This window comes from Tuber melanosporum, assembly GCF_000151645.1.
Source record: "Tuber melanosporum whole genome shotgun sequence assembly, scaffold_76, strain Mel28".
NCBI lineage: Eukaryota > Fungi > Ascomycota > Pezizomycetes > Pezizales > Tuberaceae > Tuber > Tuber melanosporum.
In genome coordinates, this window is record NW_003299124.1 from 278584 (window position 1) to 301258 (window position 22675).

Genomic DNA, 22675 nt, shown 5'->3' on the forward strand with positions numbered 1-22675 from the left:
ATCCTACGCCATCTTTAATACCTTTATCGATTGGTTCGAGGGGAAAAAAGGTGTTTGTCGGGTTGAAGCAAGTTGGGGAATTGCGTCACTGGCAAACTACAGAAAGTTCCATCACTACGGGTTAAATTAGATCTCTGATTTCGCCCAAAACATAGGATCACTTGAATCCCCAGTTCGTGATAGAGGGTCGGTGTCCGAATGCCAATTGTGTCTGTTGGCATCCCAGATACCTTGAATGGCTCTTGGTGAGCTAGGAAGGGCTGGTCACGGAGGGAGCGGTGAACTTGGTTACCTCGGCCGCTGAAGTGCTGCCTGCCTGTACTGTACCCGGGTGATATGAGGGGTCAATTGACGGAAGCCCTCACGGATCCCGTTGATGGGGTGTAGCGAGATCTGCACACGCTTCTGAAGGTTCGTCCGAATTCCACATGCTTCACTCTCGGCAGCGCTCAATTCATTCGATCGAATCACCGAGGAAGCGAGGGACGAAGGCTTTCGATGATAACTCTGTTGCTGGTAAATATCATACCCGGAATCATAGATTGCGGTGCTATCCCTTCGGCTAAGGCTAAACTCGTCGTTGGAGTCGGTACTCGAGTAGTTCCGAGGCCGTGGGAATTTACGAACTATCATACAATAACTGTGGAAGGTTCGAGTGTGTGATCTGTTGTTTTGGGTGTTCTTCCGGCACCATTCGACCATTTGGGTATAAAGTTATTACCTGTAATTAGTGGGTTTGTGCTGTGGAGCCTAGGCGGTGTTAACATAAGTTGGTGACAAGGCTTGGCGACCCCGTTATTTGGTCTCGACAGGTCGGTGTGTCCAGACAATGGAATCAGACATGGAATTAGGGGCCCACTTTCCACCGTAATTTTATGACTCCATTAGAGTATGATTTTGTAGCCATTTTCCTTAAGCATAGTCCCAAGGAGGGTAGTCTCAGGATTCTTGGGAATTGGCCACTGCATGACTGCTTGGAAGGACCAAGTTTAGGCACCTCGACATTTGTTGAGATTGATGGGGCTCTTGATGTGATAAGCTTCTAGCGTCACGGATGATACGGTAATTCCCACCCCGGTCAGGCTACGCAAATCTCTATGATACTCTACCGTAGTAGGTTATGGTTGTAGCTAGCCTAGAGGGTAAACACTTACCGGCGGTTTCCTGGATAAAAACACAATTCCTTAGTGTTCGCACGGTCGGGGTTGATGTCTTACCGTGAGGGCTCCTTTCACGAATAGCAGTCCACAGAAGATGAAAATAATATTATCAAAGAACACGGTATTCACATCGGCTCAATTGGCGCTTTACGCCTACAGACGGCACATTGGGGGCCGGGCAGCAGAAGCTAGTAGATAGCTTCGGTGGAACGTTAGTCTATGTGTGATGAATAGCCTACGAAAATCATTAATCGTACTAATCACTGTGCTTCTCGTGGTGGCCCTCCGCCCTCGTTTTGTGGTCTTAGTATCATGTACAGTATAGTACAATATCATATCATACCTGGGTTGTCGTCTTGGCCTCTTGGGATAACTGGGGGTTTCTCCTCTTGATCATATGGCCTGGTTTGAAATCTACGCTCCCTCAATCAATTCTTTATCCGTGAGGGTTTTAGTCACCTGAGGGTTGCCCCCACTGGAGCTCGGATCATGGAGCGGGTGCTTGGGTAGGGTTGGACTAGATGAATCGTTGGTTAGGGCTGTACTTTACCCTAGCCCTAATTATGGCAAATTGAAGGAGGAAATACCGTAGGGGAAAGTGGAAGAGAACGATCCCCGCCGTAGTACCGCAGAATTGGTGGTCAGGGGGTAACTAGGCAATAACACCGGTGGGATACGAGTGAGTCTGGTGGTTGAATGTCCATCACGCAAAAGCCTCCACCAACGACGTGATCAGGAGACTGTTCTAGGCCCGGAAAGAGGGATGCACTACCGATGCTAAGAACGGTAGACTACTCGCGTGCCCGAGCTGAAGCCGGACACAAGGAGACACGCGGAGAATACAGTACCATACCTGTATGTGATTCGCAAGAATCCTACTTCCTCCGGGGTGCACTCGGGTATGCTTGTACCGTACTCTAGGTCTCTAACTACCAAAGAACTTACTAACTGGGAAGCGGTGCCTGCTGGAAATTTGTGAGCAAGGATACATTGCTTTACCGTGTTTCCTGAGATTGCAGCTGGCTGCCCTATGGTACAAGATCACGATTGTAAGGGGCCATGGTGCTGTAGACGTGCTGGCACTGTACTATGTACTAGTACTGTACAGTACAGCACCGGCACACACGGCAACACCAATACTTCGAGTATCGAATCGGTTTAACGTAGATGGTGTGCGAGTACCCGGAAGGGGAGCGCTATTACTGGAATTAGGCCTGAGTGGTATTTCCAGAAAGAGCTAGTGTTCGATATCTCCTGGCTTACTATACTCGTAGTATCAGACTGGGCGCCCCCCCCTCGGCGAAGGGCGGGGTCGTCTATCGGACATGGTAAATGCCTCTATTGACCATAATAAGGGGATTCCGAGAGCGCAACATCACCGAGAGAGAGAGGGGCGTCTACCTATGGCGGAATTATGATTGGCCTTGCGCCATAGCAAGCTAGGGTCATGTCATAAGTATAAATTATCACCGCTCTCGCACGGGGATCCTCTTTGTTATTCTTTCCCACAAATATTACCAACTCCTGAATCACTTACAGGTAGCTGATTTCTTATAACTCACCGTCAATCATATCCAATGGCCCCGTCAGTTGTCGAGATCCCGACCCCTCATAAGGTTCCTAGCATCAATGGAACCGGTCTGGAAAAAGTTCCCAGATTTACCCCGGGATATACGGCTGTGGAAGAAGTGACCACAGACTACAAATACGAACACCTTAAGCCATGCTTTCCCGATGTTTCCTGGCCACCTCTCGAAGAAGTCCCCTACTCCGATAAAGGTGTTCTCGGGGATCCCGAATATAAAAATCTCTTAGCCGAGGCTACCGATGTCTTCGACTATACTCCTAAAATCGGAACTGAGATCCATGGAGTTAAGCTGAAGACCCTGACGGATGCTCAGAAAAATGACCTCGCGCGGTTGGTTGCCTATCGAGGGGTGGTATTTTTTCGGGATCAGGGGGATTTCGAAGTTGGGGACCAACTAGACCTAGGACGGTACTGGGGACCCCTGCATAAACATGCAACAACCAGCGTCCCGCGAAAAGAAGGGTTGGATGAGATCCACGTGGTTTATCATGACGCGAATGGTTTGGATCAGAGGGCCTTATTCACACCAACCCATCTTTGGCACGCAGATGTAATCTCCCCGCTCAGCTTATTCCATTCTCTCTAACAGCTCTGCCCAGGTAACCTACGAGCTCCAACCACCTTCCTATACTCTTCTCAAGGTTCTGCACGGCCCTCCACGCGGGGGTGGTGGCGACACTCTCTGGTCATCCCAATACGCCGCTTACGATGTCCTCTCCGCTCCAATGCAAAAGTATCTCGAAGGCCTCACGGCCCTCCACTCTGCTGAAGAACAAGCAATTGGTTCCCGCGCAACAGGAAGACCAGTGAGGCGAGAGCCGGTGATCACCGAGCACCCTTTGGTCCGCACGCACCCAGTCACGGGCTGGAAGAGCCTATTCGTGAACCCCGGGTTCGTGAAACAGATCGTTGGCGTGCCGAAGATGGAGAGTGATGCTATCCTGAAATACCTCAATGACATTGTTGTTGCCACGCAGGAGCTTCACGCTAGGTTCCGCTGGGAGGAGAATACTATTGCGATCTGGGATAACCGCATTTGTGTAAGTCTCCTATTGTGTCCGGGTTAGAATTGAGGGTTAGAACTAATGGTTTTGGGTCATAGAATCACACTGCCACCTATGGATTCTCGCCCCACATGCGTCACGCCATCCGTGTTACGCCCCACGGTGAACGCCCAGTCTTTGATCCCAATAGCAAGTCTCAGGAGGAGGATCTCGATGGGAAGGCCGGCAGGACATCCATTAACAAGAACGGCGCTAGACCGTCAAACTATAACGATTAAGGGGGTTCCCGTGGTATATAAGGTTTAGTCGCGACGCGATTGCTGAGTGCATGGATGTGATTTCATTCATTGGTTTAACCTTTATTTTTTGCTTTATCATTTCCGGTCGGCGCTGGTGCATTGCAGGCAGAATATCTGCGATTATGAGATAGTATCTCACTTGTTTATTAAAGCGAGCCAAGTTCTAGTATATTTACATTTTTCATTCTCGTTTTTATGGTGAATCTTTTTATGCAATAGATTTCTTTTCCGGGTTCCTTTCCCTTCGACGAGATAAGATCTCCACCTAGAATCACTCGAGCAAGCTACTGAATCCCTACCCAGAGAACCTCCGAATCATATAATACGATACGGCATACAAACCATATGCGTGAGGTTCTCCCGCACTCTCTTGGCCTACCAACTTTAGCTAAACGATGTTTGCAATATATTGAAAGGTTACTTGACAGGGTGCCACTTTGCGGCACAAAATCTAACAAGACGGTCTTGTTTCTTAAAAAAAGAAGTCTGATAGAATACGCTTTAATGCTAAGGAATGATAAGACGGGGGGGGGGGAGAGGCGGCCACTTCGGGTCTGATAGTTGATTCCCTGTATCGTAGAAAGAAAATTAACTCTCAAATTGCCTGTATCTCGTATTTGGGATTACGCAATCCTAGAGTGTCCACTGCAACCAACATAATGTTGCAAAGAGTTAATCTGTAACTCCAAGATATTACACTTCTGAAATATTATTGTGAAGAGAACTCAATTTGGAGCATTCTTTTTTATATGAGTGAACTTCAGGGAATAGTTTGAAGGAGCCAGCATTCATCTTAGTTCATGTCTAGAAATAAGGGATTTTCAGTTCCTGGTCATTAGCATATTTGGAGGTGCTATGGATCAACACCTAGCTATGAATTAGTACTTTTGGTCCAAATTTTCTTTGTTTTTGAATAACTCAACAATGCTTTCTCTTTTAATACTTATCTTTTACCTAGAGTAAATATCAAAGAACAGCATTTAGTAGGTATAATAAAATTTAAAACATTGAGTTTTGAGTTTTGATCTTATTATCAATCATTCGGAACATTATAGTCTATTTAGGTAATTTAACAAACAACTGTCTATTATTAATTTTAATTACATTTTTATTAGTATAGTTATAATTACCTGAATATTTATGTAATGGGAGCTTCCTCTGGGAAGATGGATTATGAGGCTGTGACCGCACTAAGATGAGTTCTGGCAGGAATCAATATAATAAAATTTCAACTTCTCATCAACTGAGTTTGAAGAAACAAAATAGTAAAACTTAATATCATTAAGCCACAGCTTTACTCAATTAAGTCCTGATCTTGGAGGTAGTTAATTGTCAAAGTAGAGGAGAACTCACATATAATCAAGTAGATTTCATATACTGCTAGTTGCTTCCTATCACTACTCTGCATTTACGAGCACCTAACTCCCTTGGGCTGTCTAGCTAAGCTCCATGGATTGGACCAAAGATTCTCCATAGTGCACTAGACTACTCTGTGTTTTTGCTAACATCTGCCCAACAGAAGTGTTTTAGCCACTGCATCTACAATGCAACTGCAGGAGTGAAAACTCTTCTTATCATATACAAGTCAGTGGTGAGCTGTCATGCCTAAGCAGATGCTATACTCACTATGGAACTCTCTACCCATATACACTTAGTCTCCTACAAGTATCTGCAGCCCATAAACATCTATCTGGTTCTATATTCCATATCATTTTGGATAATGGCCACTTAGCTCTCACGATAAACCTCTTTGAAGGTTGACTACCAATAGGCGCTACCCAAAGTCAACTCTCCTAGAAGTAGGTTTCATCATGATTTCAGACTAGTATCTTAGAGTCCTTAATGATTCTCTAATACTATTATAATTTCAGGGCAATGGACTTCTGTTACCTCCCCTATAGGCCTTTGGTAATTTCACATACTACTTCTATCTTCACAGTGGTCTTGCTCTGTCAGTTTTGGTCTATTTTGCATAAGGTTACCTGTTTATTATTCTTCAGATTCCCCTCGACTCTTTCATATATCCTACGGACAGCTTCTGGTTGACAGGACAGTGTGAGCATATATGGTGTTATGGGAGCGTCTCTACCAGTACACTTTTACTTGACTTACAGCAACTCTTCCAGCGGTAGCCCATGATACTAGGGACTTATAACAGGACCGGAGGGGGGTGTTAGCCACCACTCCTCCAGGTTATAGCTTGCTCAGAGCTCAACTGGCTGTGTGGGAGTAATCTACATATTCTGAACACCCTATGTAGTCTCGAGTGACAAACAATCTAGTAACTTTCTCTAAAGTTCTGCATAACAAGTTACTTTCAAGGTAAGGTACCTTGGCTCCATAGCTGGGTAACTTGTGGTCCAAGGCAGGGTAACTCTAGTCTAAAGATAGGGTAACAGCACTCTGAGTTATCCTACAAAGTAGGGTAATTCTACCTGGACTCTCTATTGAGCAATTCCGGGTAACTCCTAAATTGATGACTTGGGTTTTCCTACAGAGCAGGGTAACTACCACTCCTTGCTAGTACTTATGTACTTCTTTGTATGGCAGAGTATGTCCAACTGAGGTACCTAACTAATAGTACCTGTACTCGGTAGACTCTGATCGACTATTATTCCTACTGTAGTAGCCTCTTGATACTAATATAGGGATAGGTTTGGCTAACTGTAATAGTACTCTGTGGAGTCTCTTTACACCACATTACTACCATGGAAAATGTTAAGACCACGACCCTGAACAGCAAGGTCTCTGCCTTTATCCACCTCACCTCAGGTACGACATCTGTCTATTTGGACATGCCTGTAACTCAACTTGTTGTGTATAGCCTACCTACTTCTCCGTTACTTGTAACTATTGCAATACAACTTCCTACTTTCTACTTACTTTTACTCACCAATCCAGGTAGCTCACCTCTGATGATACAAGGTACGACAAACCTGCCTCCTCTATAGTTATCTCCATTACCAGTCCTAAGATTAGAAAAAGAAAAATCAGTATCTGGTATGGCTGTATTCTGCCAGTACGAAACCACCATCGCTTCTACTTCCTCTGCGTCCTGTATGCCCAAGTATTCATTGCAATCAGAATTAGCATCTGGGTAATCTGAGGTTATGCTACTGGATTCCTCTGTATTGTGATGTGACGTTGCATCTTATCCACATCCTGGTGTATGCTGGTAACAATTGTAACTAATAATTGCATCTGGATAATGAGGGGTGACCTGACTGGACTCCAGTGGTTTCAGATGCGAAGTTATATTATATCTACATCCTGGTATATCCTGATAGTAATCCGAGTAATAGCTATACTCCAGTGGTGGATCTGCGGTGATTGGTTGTGATTTTACAGCAATGATACACTGCCAACATGCTTGCACTCCAGATCATCCACACTTATACTACATACAACATAACTACTAACTATATGCTGACTTTAACTGCAGATACCATGGGTATCATTTCTACATGGTATCCTGCACTGAATACCCTAAATGTCTTCAATGCTAGTATTTCAACAGTGTAAAGAATATCTACCGGGCGGCAATATTGATAGAGTTACAGATTGCTTTAGTGGTAGTATTTCCCTGGGTAAAGTGCTGATTTTGACACCTGATTCTGTAGGTATTCTTGGGACGCAATATTCGATATTGAAGAGCCTAGATCCTCTTAATACTGGCTTTCCAATGGTGTAAAGACCGTCTACCTGCCAGCAATATTGGTAGAGTTACAGCTTGTTTTAGGAGTATTGTATACTTTGGCAATGTGCTAACTTTGACAACAGATTTGGTCAGTGTCCTTTGGATGTAACCTTCCATACTGCATAGCCTAAATTCCCTTGATAAATTCCCTTGATAACAGCTTTCCAATGGTACAAAGAACATCTACCTGCCAGAAATACTGATGGGGTTACAGCTTGTTTTAGCAATAGTGTTTACTTTGGTGAAGTTCTGCTCTTGACATCAGATGTATATTAGATGTTTTAATAAATCATACAATTTAATATACAAATTCAGTTGTGACTTAAGTCCTATAACTGTAAAAGGAGACATATTGTGTTATTTTTTATGTACAGAGAATATATTACTGTGTCTCGCTGTACTTAGAGAATGTAGTACTGCATCTGATTGTACTCGGAGGATATATTGTGGCATCTAGTTATGTCCTATGAGTTTGGTGAAAATGGTATTATACCTTGGCATTTCCAAGATGTGATATCATGTCCTGATTTACGATTAACATTGTGAGTGTCCTGTGTATCAGATACTGAGGATACTCAGGGAGCAGGCCTAAACTTTTACTAATGAAAGCACCGCTCTTTGTTGACAAGAGACTGCCCGCCATCTCCAACTTCAGAATTGAACGCCTACTGTATTTCAACTCCTACCCTCTGTACTCCAACTGCCATGGCTTTGGACACCACAACAATAAGAACACCTCACCACATGCTTGCAGATAGTGCATACTTTCTCACACTACAGGGTACCATGCCTGCTCCACTGCTGCCTGCTACCTCCATGGCTGCCCCTGTACCCACTCTACCCTGAGATGCATCAACTGTGATAGCTCTTATATATTACACTTTCCTGCCTACCTCACCTACTCCCAATACCTTGAAGTGGTTCCAGAGTCTGTAGGGGATAATAATATAGTAGATATGGTCAACACATAGGCCTCAAGCTATTCCCTTGCCATCTCTACACTGTCCTCGAGTTACTTTCTCCTCTATAATAGTAATCTGAGTTGGCTAACTCTGGTGATTGTTTCTTTCCTCTTCACTCTCAAGTAATGGAGTACTGTTGCTTGGTATACTTTTATTTTTATAAGATACAGCATAGTTTCTTATAGGTGGTTTTCTACTAATTAAGGTTTTGTTTAAGCCATAATTTACACTTTCTATGAGATTCTTGTACCTTAATAATGATATATATAATATAAAATTTATTTTATTTTTTAAAAAAATTCCCTAATACTACTCATCCACCATCTCTACAACACGTCTAATGATTGAAATTTATTTCCTATTTGGGAAGACCTCAACACCACAAAACTTCTCAATACTTTTTGTATCTGGTCTTTCCTCTAGGGGGGGATTAGGCTATTACTTTCCATTTTTCTATCTTATTGGATCTCTCCTCTTGCCTTCTCCCTTGAGGTCTACCCTCTTGAGATCCTCTTCTCACCTCTTCTAGCATCCCAGAATGTTGGTATTTATTTCTATCACACTTTCGCTTTAGCCTTAATTAGTTTCAGCACTATTGGATTTGCTCTTTTTTCTTACAAGAGATGGCTGAAAATATGTTCTGCGGTATGTGATTACAATAGGTCCTATTTCCTCTTCCCTTCCTACATGTGAAATAATCTCGACTTTAGTTAGGTGTAAAATAATCTCAGGTTTGGAGTGATGTTAGTCTCCTCAACAGGCCACTATTAATTTCACCATCCTCCTTCTCTCTACCCCCTACTAGTTGTAGTATTCTATTCACTAGGTGATACTACCTCTCTTAGAACAAGAGACTATACACAAGATGCTATAATATACTTGTTGATGGAGAGACTTAAGTAGGCCACCAAATTAAGATACGAACATATTTCTGATAGTTATTTTGTTATTTAGGTATATTCCTCCTCTGTTTGCTTCTCAGTTCGATTGGCTAGTACCCTACTACCCCCACTTTTCATTTCAAGCTGGCATTCACTTAACTACCAAACACTATTGTCCTCTTCTGGCTAGCACCCTACTGCTGGCTAGCATTCTACTACTCTTCTTTCCTCCTCTGTGGGCCATTTTCTCTTCATCTCAGCTCCCCTATGAGGATGGCCTGGATTTTATTACACTGCCATGAGCTCGCTCCTGTATCTTGGGAGAAGCCTTCTCTTTACTTCTTAGCTTAACCTGACTCCCACTGCCAGACCATATGTCTATAAATATATTTATCCAACTTTGTTTTTGGGATCATGTAATGATCCCCCTTCAAATAGTTAGTTCTTGGCGATGGAGAATGATACTGCTTTTTTTCTTTCTACTTCTACTATACGATAGCTGTTAGGCCTCTGCTTATGTTACTGATCGTGTCAGACCTTTGCCTTGTATCCATAATGCCTAGTGTAAGTTTTCCCTAACTCTGTTCCATACAGAGTTTTCTTGGTATAGTAGTAATAAAGATGGTGATAGTAATAAAGAGCATAAAGGTATTTTATATTTGTTAATGTAATAAGTAGGAAAAGTACTTAAAACAAGGCATGAAGAATCTATCCTCCTCAGCTGTCCTGGCCTCCTTATATAGTGTTCTTCCTGCCCCAAGTGATGTGACCTAAAGTGGTCACTTGTACCAAACCCAATCATAACAAACTAGTCATATGATTAAACTGGTCACATGGTTAAATCCTATGACCTCATAGCAAGGTCATGTGTGAAAACTCATAAACCAATCATAATGCAGTAAACAAGTCATATGATACCAGGTGGTCATATGCATGAAACCCATGATCTCATAACCAGATCATGTATAAAACATGAATCGTAAGTACAAGGCAGACCTATAAGGCATACTTGTAAGACATATTCATCAGGGGCACTTCCCATGACTCACAATTGAGTCATGTGCAAAACATAACGAATATTATAATATAACAAGTCATATGACCCAAGTGGGTCATATGTGTGAAGCAATAACATACTTATGAATCATAACCATGAGTTATGTGAAAGCCTTATCCATGCCAAACCATATTTGTGGTATTAGCTGCTCTACTACTCAAACCTGAGTCTCTTAGGGTTCTAATCTTCTTAGCCTAAGATTAAGGACCTCTTGTCTCATTCCTCGAACTGTCTTCCATATCCACACGAAGTTTTCATGCTTTTTATTATATTCTTGTCTTACCATTTCTAGTATGACTGTAACGTGTTCGCAAGGTGCTAATCGCGTTATCGGTAAGGAATATGATAGTTGGCAGGTGGCCTGCTCTTCCGGAGAGGAGGCGAGAGCTGAGAACTAAAGGAGGCTTCGAGGGTGTACTGAGAAACAAAGAAGTAACCGTTCAACCAAGTATATTGAAATACTGTCTGTCGAAGTCTGCCCTTTCTATCATAGAAACAGGCGGTCTTTAAATACACAAATCTGTTCATGTCTTAACATGAACGAAACTAATCATAGGTATCAATCGATACACTTTGGTAAAACTCCTTAAGTATCAGAGCGATACTTAAAACAAAACATAAAACAAAACCAAGTATCAAACGATACTTAAAACTAACCAAGTATCAAAGCGATACTTAAAACAAAACATAAAACAAAACCAATAACCAAGTACCCGTACCGGTTACAGTGACGTTCACAACCATGATCGTTTTTTGTTGTATTCTGATCATATTGAGGTGTTCGGCAATTGTTTTTTCAGAGGCATATAATGGTTCATGGAGATCTGTAATCTGTCAAGGTAGCACATTGACATTCGGGTCTGTGGGGGTTTGCAATTTTTTGCCCCCCTCCTCCCCTGACTGTGTCCTGGTAGTCAACTTTGCCCTTCTCATTTTCTTCTCCTTTCAGTGGGCCTCATACTCTTTGGTCAGGAGCTTTGTTGTACTATCACTTTGGGGGTATCCCTTAGCATCAATTTTGGCCTCTTTATGGTGGCAACATTGATCTTGGTAACACTGCTTCCTATCAGTGTCCCTACAATGGTGGAGAGGTCTGTATTCCTTGATCAGTTTGCACTTGATATAAGCACACTTCATTCGTGGGGCTTGGTACTAATAGTTTACCACTTCCTTGTTCTGGATATGTACTAGGCATCTGTTTTTATAGCAGGCTGTCTATGATAGGAGGTTGTGCTCTGCATTTTCTCTTGCTTTTTCTACCTGAGCATCTAGCTCAGCTTTAGTAGGTTCCTAGTATTTGGGAATGGTGGGGGTGATACCCTTTATACTGTCTTCCCACTCTTTATGAGGTGCTGGGGTTGTGATTTGTTGCCAATTTTCGCTGATGGGTTTTAGCTTGATGGTTAGCCATTGTTGTGTTTGGCTTCTCAGGGTCTTATTGGTAGAAGGCTGAGATGACATCTTGTACTTTTTCAAAGTTGTGTGCGAAGTATCAGGTTTTATCTTGTTCATGCGAGTAGCAGGTCCACTTGGCTCGATATTGAAGGTTACAGTAGTAGAAGCAGGAATCTATTATCTCATTAAGTTCGTATTCTGACTTTCTATATAGTTTGATTGGAGGAGGGGTAGTAATTATTTGTGTGGGAAATTTGTTATGGTTGAGTACTTTATATAGTAAGATATAGAATGTGTTGTGTATTCACATTGAGGGAAGGAGATCAAGCTTATAAGTTCAGTATCACACTTTCTCCAGTATCCTGAATGGTCCAACTTTCTTGTAGTTCAATTTCTTTGAAGGCCATAGTGTATGGATATTGCATGTTGGCAGCCACATGATATCTCCAGGTTGTATGTTCAGATCAGGTTTCCAGTTCTTATTGTACCATTCTTTTTGCCATTATTATGCTTGACTCATTTCATATTTCAACATTCTGCGGAGATTTTCCATACTCGTTTTATCCACTATCACATAATAAATTGAATGATTTCTGACATGACTTTTCTGATTTTGTCTGTAATTTGCTCAGAATGATATCATATCTATTATTTCTTGTTTCCCGTTATTGAATGCAAACTTAGCCATTGATAAAAGCTTGTGCCAATCATCTTGTTGATAATTGATGTAGGCCTGCAAATATTGTTTGAGTATTACATTTTCCAGTTCTGTTTGTCTATCGCTCTGAGGGTGAAATGCAGTATTCAGCCAACTTTGGATTCCCATTTTTCCAGTTACTTTTTCCATAATGGTGATGTGAATTGTGTTCCTCGATCTTTATTGATATTTTTAGGAAGACCATGCAGTTGGAAAACCTTGTAGAAGAATGTCCATATAAAATCTTGTATGTCTATATTCTTTTTGAATCAGACGAAATAACTCATTTTAGTCAGGTGATTTACCAAGACCAGGATGTTGTCATACCCTGCTGATAGAGCTAGGTCCATGATGAAATCCATAGTAATTGTTTCCCAAAGGTCATTCGGGGACCTTGTTCAATTTCAGTAATCTGTAAAGTGCATGTTTAGCCATTTTTGTCTGTTAACATATGTTGTTATTCTTGATATATCTGTTGATATTATCGCACAGTCCTGGTCAATAGAATGACCTGGTAATGAATTCAGTGGCTTCAGCCATTCCTCCAAGTCCTGCTATTTGGATATTATGATATTGTCATATGATTTTCATTCTTATTCCTTTTTTTTCTGAAATTCATTACTTCCTATTGTACTACATGTTTTCGTCCTTCCACTTGCATTAACCTAGTGTGATCTCTTTCATTTCCTTTTTTCCCTTCTTCCAGCCCTTCCAATATTACCTTGATTATTTTATCTTCTTTGTTTGCCTTCTTGATTTATTTTTCTTAGTTTGAGGTAATTTTAATGAGTTCTATTATCTCAAAATAGACTTTTAGTAATAATGTTCTTGTTTTCTGTTTTATTTGTTTATTGTCCTTTGTTTATAGTTTATGGCTTGAGATTCATGTGAGAGTTTCCAGATTTCTGCTTTCTTTTTCTAGTTGGTATTCAAATTTCAAGTTATATTTACTGAGGTGTTACATCTATTGTATTTGGCAATCATCTAATTCTTTTGCAGTCATGAATAGGACCTGGTTCTTGAGATCTGTGAGAACCAGGGTCGAATAGTCATTGTTCAGGACATATCTTCTCTATTTCTTTTGTGCTTGAACTATTGCTAATAGTTCTTTATTGGCAACATCGTAGTTGCATTCCACTGGAATCATCGTTTTAGATCGATAAGACACTAGCCTCCACTTTCCATCTTTCCACTGTTGCGACAGTATGACTAAGCATACCTAGTTCGAGGTATCAGTTTCGATCATTATCCTTCAGTTAGGGTTGAAACAGATCACTATCGGTACCGATGTCAGATGCCTCCCACCAGTATCATATGCATTTTGTTTTGCTTCTTCCTATTCCCGTTTCTTGTCTTTTTTCGTTAAGTTATAGGGTGGTTTAGTGAGCCTGCTAAATCCTTCTCTAAATTTCTGATAGAAGTTGCAAAATTCTATGAAGTACTAAACGTCCATTTTGTTATTAGGTTTTGCACAGTCCCAAATGGCTGCTGTTTTGACTGGGTCTACCTTGACTCTACTTCAGTTGATGATGAATCAGAGGTATTCAGTGTACTCTTTATAGAATTCACAATTCGTTAGTTTGATCTTGATTCCTGATCCTTGTATTGCAGCTGTGATGTTGCTGACGTGTTTCTGGTATTGTTGCATGTTTTCCAAATATATGACTACATCATCTAGGTATGCGATACAATATATCTCGAGGTACTTGTTGAGTACCTGGTTGATCTATTGTTGGAATGAAGCTAGTGAATTAGTTAACCTGATTGGCATAACCAGATATTTGAACATTCCATATCTTGAGGCAAATTTGGTTTTTTAATTGTTTCCTGCTTTGATCAGTATGTTGTGGTGTGTGTTCTTGATATCCAGTTTGGTGAAGTATTTTGCTGATCGTAGTCTGTCTAATACTTCTCCAATCAAGTATAGTAGGTACTAATTCTTTTTGGTAACTAAATTGAGGGCTTTGTAGTCAACACAAAGTCTCATCTTTCAGTTCTTCTTTTTGACAAATAGTATAGGAGATCCTCCTAATGTGAAGGATTCTCTGATCCATCCTTTTTTCATATTTTGTTCGACATATTCTCTGAGTTCCTCAAGCTCTACTTCTCCCAGTAGTTTCAACTTCTTATAGAGAATTTCTTTAGGTTTTTCTGTTTTTTCCTCCTTTTCTAGGTGGATTTTGTGGTGGACTCTGAGTCTTCTGGATGGTAGCCTGGCGGCTTCCTCTTCCTGGAATAGGTTCGTGAATTGATATTATTCTTTTAGAATCAATTCTTTCTATTCCTTTTGGCTTTCGTATTTCCTATCTTGAATTGCTAGCTCACTGATGATATTGACTTTTGCAAGGACTGCTTTTTCGTCTTCATATGTCTATTTGAGAACTCCAGTAGTATCTTCTCTTTAATAGTACCGTCTGAAGACTTGTGCTGTAATCTCTTTGATCTCGATCCTTGTTGTTGTATCTGGCTGGGTTTGTTTTGTGTTTCCAAACTCATTGTCTCCTCTTATAGTGTCTTCCAGTTAATCCACTTCATGCAATTCTTCATCTTTGATCTTTTCTGTAACGTATTCGCAAGGTGCTAGTCACGTTATCGGTAAAGGTACGATAGTTAGCAGGTGGCCTACTCTACCAGAGAGAAGGCGAGAGCTGAAAACTAAAGGAGATTTCGAAGGTGTACTGAGGAACAAAAAAGTAACTGTTCAACTAAGTATATTGAAATACTGTCTGTCGAAGTCTGTCTTTTCCATCGTGGAATTAGGTGGTCTTTAAATACATAAATCTTGACCAAGTCTAGCATGAACAAAGCTAATCAAAGGTATCAAGTGATACCCTTTGGTAAAACAAACTAAGTATCAAAACAATACTTAAAACAAAACATACAACAAAAACTAAGTATCAAACGATACTTAAAATAAACCAAGTATCAAAGCGATACTTAAAACAAAACATAAAACAAAACTAAGTATCAAATGATACTTAAAACAAACCAAGTATCAAAACGATACTTAAGATAAAACATAAAACAAAACTAATAACCGAGTACCAATACCGGTTACATTCCCTAAAAAAAAACCACTTTTTAAACAAACAAAACCTAATCATTATCAAAAGTGGAGACTGAGAAACTAAAGGCTTCAGTTTCCATGATCAGCTCTTCATCAAAAGTGTTACACCAGGGACAAGAGGAAATCCTAAGAAAACATTAACACTCAAAGAAATGTAGATCACAGTAGTTACGAATACCAGATTCATGCTGTGTATCTACTCAAGCATTATCGCAATCAGGACAGTAATCAATTCAGAGGATGGCGAAGTAGTCCTCAAGTTGGATAACATTGCTGTTCAACAACAGTCCAACAATCTGTTGTCACAGCCTCACATTAAGTTCCATATAATTTGACCTTGTTATGGTATTCAGATGGTAGATGGCAATCAGATAAGGTTGTCAAGAGCTTATTCCATAGCCTGATTTTCCTCATTGCTGCTTTCGAATTCCGACTCAAACTATAGTGCCCAAAACCCATCCCTAGCTTCGAGTTCCATCTGCCATCGTTCAGTCTCTAGCATCGTTGGTGTCCAGCACATGGTATTGTAACTGATCGTTAGGGAGAGGGATTTGTTTGGCATGTTGTCTTTCTACCATTTGTTCACCATATCCATAGTGTGCTCTAGTCCTTCTAGCAGTTCCCAGCTGGTTTTGCTCATTGGGTATCCTTTCCATTTGACCAGGAACTGATCATTCCCATACCAAAGGTGGTGGTCTCGGATTTCCTCAACTTCCCAATCATCCTATTTATCAAAGATGATAGGTGTGGGTCGAGAGTGAATTCTTCCAGGAAACTTGAAGTCGTTATTTGGGTGGAATCGCTTGACAGCAGAGGCATGGAAGACTGCAGTATTGCGGCGGTACATGCATCTATCTATCTGGACAGTGTAGTTTTCTGTATGCTCGTCAAAGAATATGACCTTGAAAGGTCCTCGCCATTGGAGTTGTAGTTTCTTGCTGTGTCCAACATTGGTAACAAACATGTTTCCATGTTCTATGAGCATATCACCTGGTGGAATAGGAACATGTTTACGTTGTCGTTTCTGAGCAGTAGTGGTACTCCAGAATCGGGCAGTTTTAACCGCTTGGAAGGCATCATTCCGAATTGCTTGATGGCAGTTTAGGTGGTCATTGGAGGTCGGGACTGAGGAATTCTTGAATAGAGTTGTAGGTAGGAGAGGGTATTGGTGGCTGAAGATCACCTTGTATGGGGACATTCTCAAGGTATCTGAATATCCGGTGTTAATATATGCGGCGAGCTCAATGAGAGCTGGTTCCCAGTTGGTCTGTTGTTCATTTATCATGTTCCTAATTCTGGTCTTGACTTCATAGATCTTTCATTCTGCTTAGCCATTAGTCTCATGATGTCCAGGAGGAGCCATAATATGGTTGATTCCGAGAGAGGTCAAGGTTTGTTTCCAAAATCTGGCGCTGAAACAGGGATTAGCATCACTGACAATAGATATTGGGTATCCATGTGGGGTAAATAGGTATCATTGGAGATTATTCCAGGTGTCTTTGGAGGAATTGGTAACCTTCATTGGTATGAGCCATGTGTATCCAGAGAATCGATCCACAGCTACCAAGATAGTGTCATATCTACCGGACTTGTTGAATGGTCCTGCGAAATCGGTGGCATAGGATTCACATATTTCACATGGTAGCTAAAGGGTCTGCACTTTCCCTTTCTGGAGTTGTGTTCCTTCCTTATTTAACTGGCAGAGTTCATATTGATTGACAATATCATGGAAGTCCTTTCGCATTTCAGGCCAGTAAACATATTTTAAGGCATATTGGAGGTTGCGGTCCGCACTATGGTGCCCTTTGTTGTAGATTTCAGTAATGACATATTCCTGAATTTGGTTATTCCATTGAACATATGGCCTTTCGGGATATATAGGCAATGTTCACCATAATGGGTGCTGGTATAGACCATTCCATTGGATATGTTATAGGGGGCGAGATCTCTATGTCTGGAACTATGCATAGCTTTGAAATAGATCGGGTCATGGCGATATCCTACTATCATTTTGCTTTGGGAAGAGAAGGTTAATTCTTCAGTAGTAGATCTAACATCTAGTTCATATTCAATGAGAGATCATCTTGTGAGCTCAATGGGAGCTTCCTCTTCTTCAAAGATTTCATAGAGCTGTCGGCGATGCTTGGGAATTGTGGGAGGCATGACAGAAACAATGGTTTCATTATTGTATACTCATAAGGGTCCACCATACAGTGGTTGTGAATCGATTAGGGGGTGAGAGGATGTTGGTACTGGCTGCGGAGGGTGTAGATAAGATATTGCATCCACATAGGTTGCTACTTGTTCGAGTTCTTCAAGACCTTGGTGTTGTTTTGGGACCGGTCTAAAAGTAAGGGGAGGTTGGATCGATCCATTATTAACTTCATTCATCACCTCTTCTGCTCCTTCTGCAGTGCCAAAACTGGTGTTTTTTGAATCATCAGCAGGCATATAGTACAGTTCCTAGCATATGTTGCCGAATTTAATTTCAGTCTGGTGAAAGGGGCAGGTATCAAGGTAATAGTGGAACCAGTGGAGTTGGCTTTGTTCATGCTAATGAGGAGGTGTACTGCGGAGGGTGCAATCATCTTTCCACTCGTCATCAATGTCTTTTCCTCATTCTGTTCCTGCAGCTCTGTACATAGTGTAAGAGAAAGAATTAGAGGGAGGTGCAGTACTTGCTGTAGCCAATGATGATTCTTGTTCATACAAGGTGTTGTCAGCGCTAGCTTCGCTTTGTCTTATATGGTCATGAACAAGAGGAGGGTCTGCGAGGTCTTGATTCTCATAGAGGCGGGAGAGAGCATCAGCTAAATAGTTCGTTCTTCCAGGGGTATAGATGATTTTGGCATCATATTTGCTGATTTCTACTATCTATCGCATTCTTCTCCTTCCAGGAACCTTTTCCATCTTAAGATTAGTGAGAGGTTAGTGGTCGGTAACAATGGTGAAGGTATTGCCTATCATGATGTGGTTGAAAGTAGCAAGAGTATCAATTACAGCAAGGGCTTCCTTGTCCGTGGTTCCATGGTTCATCTGTGAATTAGAAAACTTCCTGTTGTGTAATGCCGCCAGTCTTGCCATTTCATGAGAGGCTCCTTGCCCAACCCATGCTCCAACTCCAACATCAGATACATCAGTAATCAGCCATATCGGATCTGATTTACTGTCGTTAATAGGCTGTATAACATCAGCATTCTTGATCAATTCCTTGATGTTGGTAAAGGCTTGGTCATGAGTGTGGGTCCAGATGAATTCTGCATTGCCGGTAAGGTCTGTGAGCGGTGGTGTCACAGTGGCATGGTGTGGTAGGAACTGGGAGATATAATTGACCAGTCCTAAGAACCTCATGGGTTCTTTTTAAATTTGGGGTGTTGTCCATTCTGTTAAACAGGATATTTTTCCAGTGGCTGTATGTATTCCTTCATTATCTATTATATGTCTTAGGATATCGCGCGTATCGGCAGATAGAATTGATTTGTTCCTGCTAGTGTAGAACTTAGCTTCCCTTAGTCTGGTACAAACCAAACCTATATGGTAGCCATGTTCTATTTCGGAATTTGAGAAAATGAGAATATCATCGATGTAAACTTATACAAAATGGTAGAGGTATTTGCTTAGAAGGTTTTCCATAATTCGTATAAAGATAGTGGGTGCATTCATATCACCTTGTAACATAACTCGGCTAATGAAACTTCGGAAGCGTGTTTTGAAACTGTTGTGGCATTCACTGTCTGGATCTAACCTTGTCTGGAAGTAGGCATCACTGAGGTCAATCTTTCTTTTGAATCTAGCCTGTCCAACTGCATTCAGGATTTGGGTTTGGTTTGGAATAGCGGAGATATCCATCACTGTATTTTCATTTCGTAGTTTGAGGTCAACCAAGGAGCACATTCTTTTGCCATCTGCTTTGGGTTGAACAAACATAGGTACAGTACCTGGTGCTTCTGCTTGGTAGATGACTCCTCTTCTTTGTTGTTGGTTTATCCAGTCACATAGTGGGTTTTTGTATGCATCAGGGATGGAGTAGGTAGATTAGTTCTTAAGATTAGAGGAGTCTTGAAGATGGATGTGGTGGTTCACTTCTTTCATAGGCGGTAGTTCCTCAGATATCTGATCAGGAAAAACATCAGAGTACTTATCCAATAGGTGTTAGGCAGTTACTTCACAGAGTGCAGCTTCGTACTCTGTGCTTGTTGGTTTGTATGAGACTCTGACCTTCTGATCTGGGAAATCGATGGTTCATTCCCTACATCTGATTAAAGCTTTGTGGCGGTTCAGGAATGGCATCCCTATCAGGGCATCCTATTTGGCTAGGTTTCCAACTAGCATCTCCTGGGAGGGTAGGATGGCAGAACCAAGTCGGATAGATGCGCTACAAGTTTTATGGCTTGTGGATCGTAATCCCTTCACTGCTATATTGACTGGTATGAGCTGGTTAAGGTCTCGAGTTGGGAGTTCATGGACAGAGACAAAGGCATTGCTGATCATGTCTCTTCGAATTGTACCAGTCTCGAATAGGACGAGAGCCTTCTTGCCATTGATCAGAATAGTACCTTCTAGGGCAGTGTGCGTTTTAAATGTAGCTGGAGGTTGGACACTGTTGCACTCCACATCGATATATCTGATATGGATCTCCTCATATCAGCTGGATTGGACATCATCACTATTGCTTTCAATATTGTTGGCTGATACTTCTTGCTTTATTGCCTTTCCTTTCTCTTTTTTCGTAGGGCAATTCTTTGTCATGTGTCCTGTTTTTCCGTATTTGAAGCATTCTCCTTTCTGTCGTCTCGATTTTTTGGAGGATTTGGTTTTCTTCTTGATGAGCTATGGGGTATCTTCTTAAGAGTTGTTGGAGGGCTTATGTCGTGGTTGCCTATTACTACTAGAGGATGTCTGTGTCTTGTATGCCTTAGTTTCATGGAGGATGGCATCCTTTTGTTCTGCCCTTGCAATTATTATTGCAATATCATCGTCATCTTCCTTGAGTAGTTCTACCTCTCATCGGAGGGGATGATGCATGGCATCATTGAATCGTTGCTTAAGGATATAGTTGGAGATCCTTCCTTTCTTCATTCGGTCATGATACATCATCAGATTCATAGCTACATCTGTGATTCTCTTAACATGTATTCCATTGACTTAGTGGAGCTAGTTGAATTTGTTGCATAGGAGGTCATTGGTGATAGAGAATTGCAATCAGCCTTTCAGGTAATCGAGAACAGTGGATCCTCTTAATCTTACATTTCCGCCGTATTCCTTATAGTATTGGTAGTAAGTATTAGTTGCCTTTCCTTTGCAGAATGATCCAATAAGTAGTCTGGTTGTAGGGTCTTCCACATCTTTCCCTTGCAGGAGAAGGTAGTGTGTGAGTTCAGTCGCCCATCAATCAAAAGCTTTAGGTTTGAGGTCTTTTCCTTCTCCTGTAAACTTTGCTAGGAGGAGGAGTTTGAACTTAGGAGGTTTAAATGCTATGGGTACTTCCTCTTCTTCAGGCCAAGCCTGAGACTTTCCTCCTCCTGAAGGCCCTCCTCCTGTACTAGCCATAGCTGATTCGCTACTGGATTTGAGGTGGATACGAGGTTCAAAGGAAGGCGTTTTTGCTGGTGTAGATGGGAATTCTCCTGGGGGTTGTGTGTTTTCCGTATTTGCAGGTTCTCCCAACTCCTTAGCAGAGTGCCAGAGTTGTTTCTCTCTTGTAAGGTCTGGCTGTAGGATTTGCTTTCTACTCCTGGTCATCAATGACTTTATATTGGTTTTGAGTTGAAGCCGAATGTGTAGTAATTCTGCCACTTCTCTCTGCTAGTGTTCTGAGGTGGATATTGATAGGTTGATCAGGCCTAAATCTGGAGACAGGTTCTTAACCACTTGCTGAGGTTAAAAAAATGTAACATGTTCGCAAGGTGCTAGTCACGTTATCGGTAAAGATACGATAGTTGGCAGGTGGCCTGCTCTACCAGAGAGGAGGCGAGAGCTGAAAAATAAAGGAGATTTCGAAGGTGTACTGAGGAACAAAGAAGTAACTGTTCAACCAAGTATATTGAAATACTGTCTGTCGAAGTCGGTCTTTTCCATCGTGGAATTAGGTGGTCTTTAAATACATAAATCTTGACCAAGTCTAGCATGAACAAAGCTAATCAAAGGTATCAAGCAATACTCTTTGGTAAAACAAACCAAGTATTAAAATGATACTTAAAACAATACCTAAAACAAAAACTAAGTATCAAACGATACTTAAAACAAACCAAGTATCAAAGCAATACTTAAAACAAAACATAAAACAAAACTAAGTATCAAACGATACTTAAAACAAACCAAGTATCAAAGCGATACTTAAAACAAAACATAAAACAAAACCAAGTATCAAACGATACTTAAAACAAACCAAGTATCAAAGCGATACTTAAGACAAAACATAAAACAAAACTAATAACCGAGTACCCATACCAGTTACATTTTCAATAATTAATTATGCAATTTGATCACCTTTCTGGACTTCGTAGTCTTTGTATGCCTGGTTGGCTAAGACTACCTTTATTTTACCCGTAAAGTTGGCGTTAATTACCCCAGCATTGGTAATGAGTCGACATTTGACTACTAGACCACTGCGGGGTGCTATCTATTCATATGTGCTATCTGGTAGTCTAAAGGCTATTTCAGTTACTATCATTGCCTGCTTATTGGCAGGTATCTTGGTACTTTTATTGGCGTCTAGGTCATACCTTGCTATCCTCTTGTAACCCTCTGTAGGCACTTTTACCACTTGGTACAGGTATTGTAACCAGACACTCTTATCGTGCCGCATTTCAGTGAACTTTACATACAAAGGTTCTTATTCTACTTCCTATATTGGTGTTGAGTAGAC

The 22675-nt window shown here is 41.2% G+C and overlaps 1 protein-coding gene; it reads left to right on the top strand.

Moving 5' to 3' along the window:
- Window positions 1-2668: 2668 nt before the first annotated feature.
- Window positions 2669-4241, top strand: GSTUM_00010867001 (uncharacterized protein). XM_002841551.2 has 3 exons: window positions 2669-3298; window positions 3348-3788; window positions 3851-4241. Exons 1-3 carry the CDS (start codon window positions 2738-2740, stop codon window positions 4028-4030), a joined length of 1182 nt encoding a protein of 393 aa, XP_002841597.1. The 5' UTR covers window positions 2669-2737; the 3' UTR covers window positions 4031-4241.
- The last annotated feature ends 18434 nt before the right edge of the window (window positions 4242-22675 follow it).

Bases quoted from the DNA above. Each gene is read 5' to 3' on its own strand.
- GSTUM_00010867001 (XM_002841551.2), top strand. From the start codon at position 2,738: ATGGCCCCGTCAGTTGTCGAGATCCCGACCCCTCATAAGGTTCCTAGC. The intron at 3,299-3,347 runs GTAATCTCCCCG...AGCTCTGCCCAG, and splicing joins CCCATCTTTGGCACGCAGAT to GTAACCTACGAGCTCCAACC. The intron at 3,789-3,850 runs GTAAGTCTCCTA...TTTGGGTCATAG, and splicing joins TCTGGGATAACCGCATTTGT to AATCACACTGCCACCTATGG.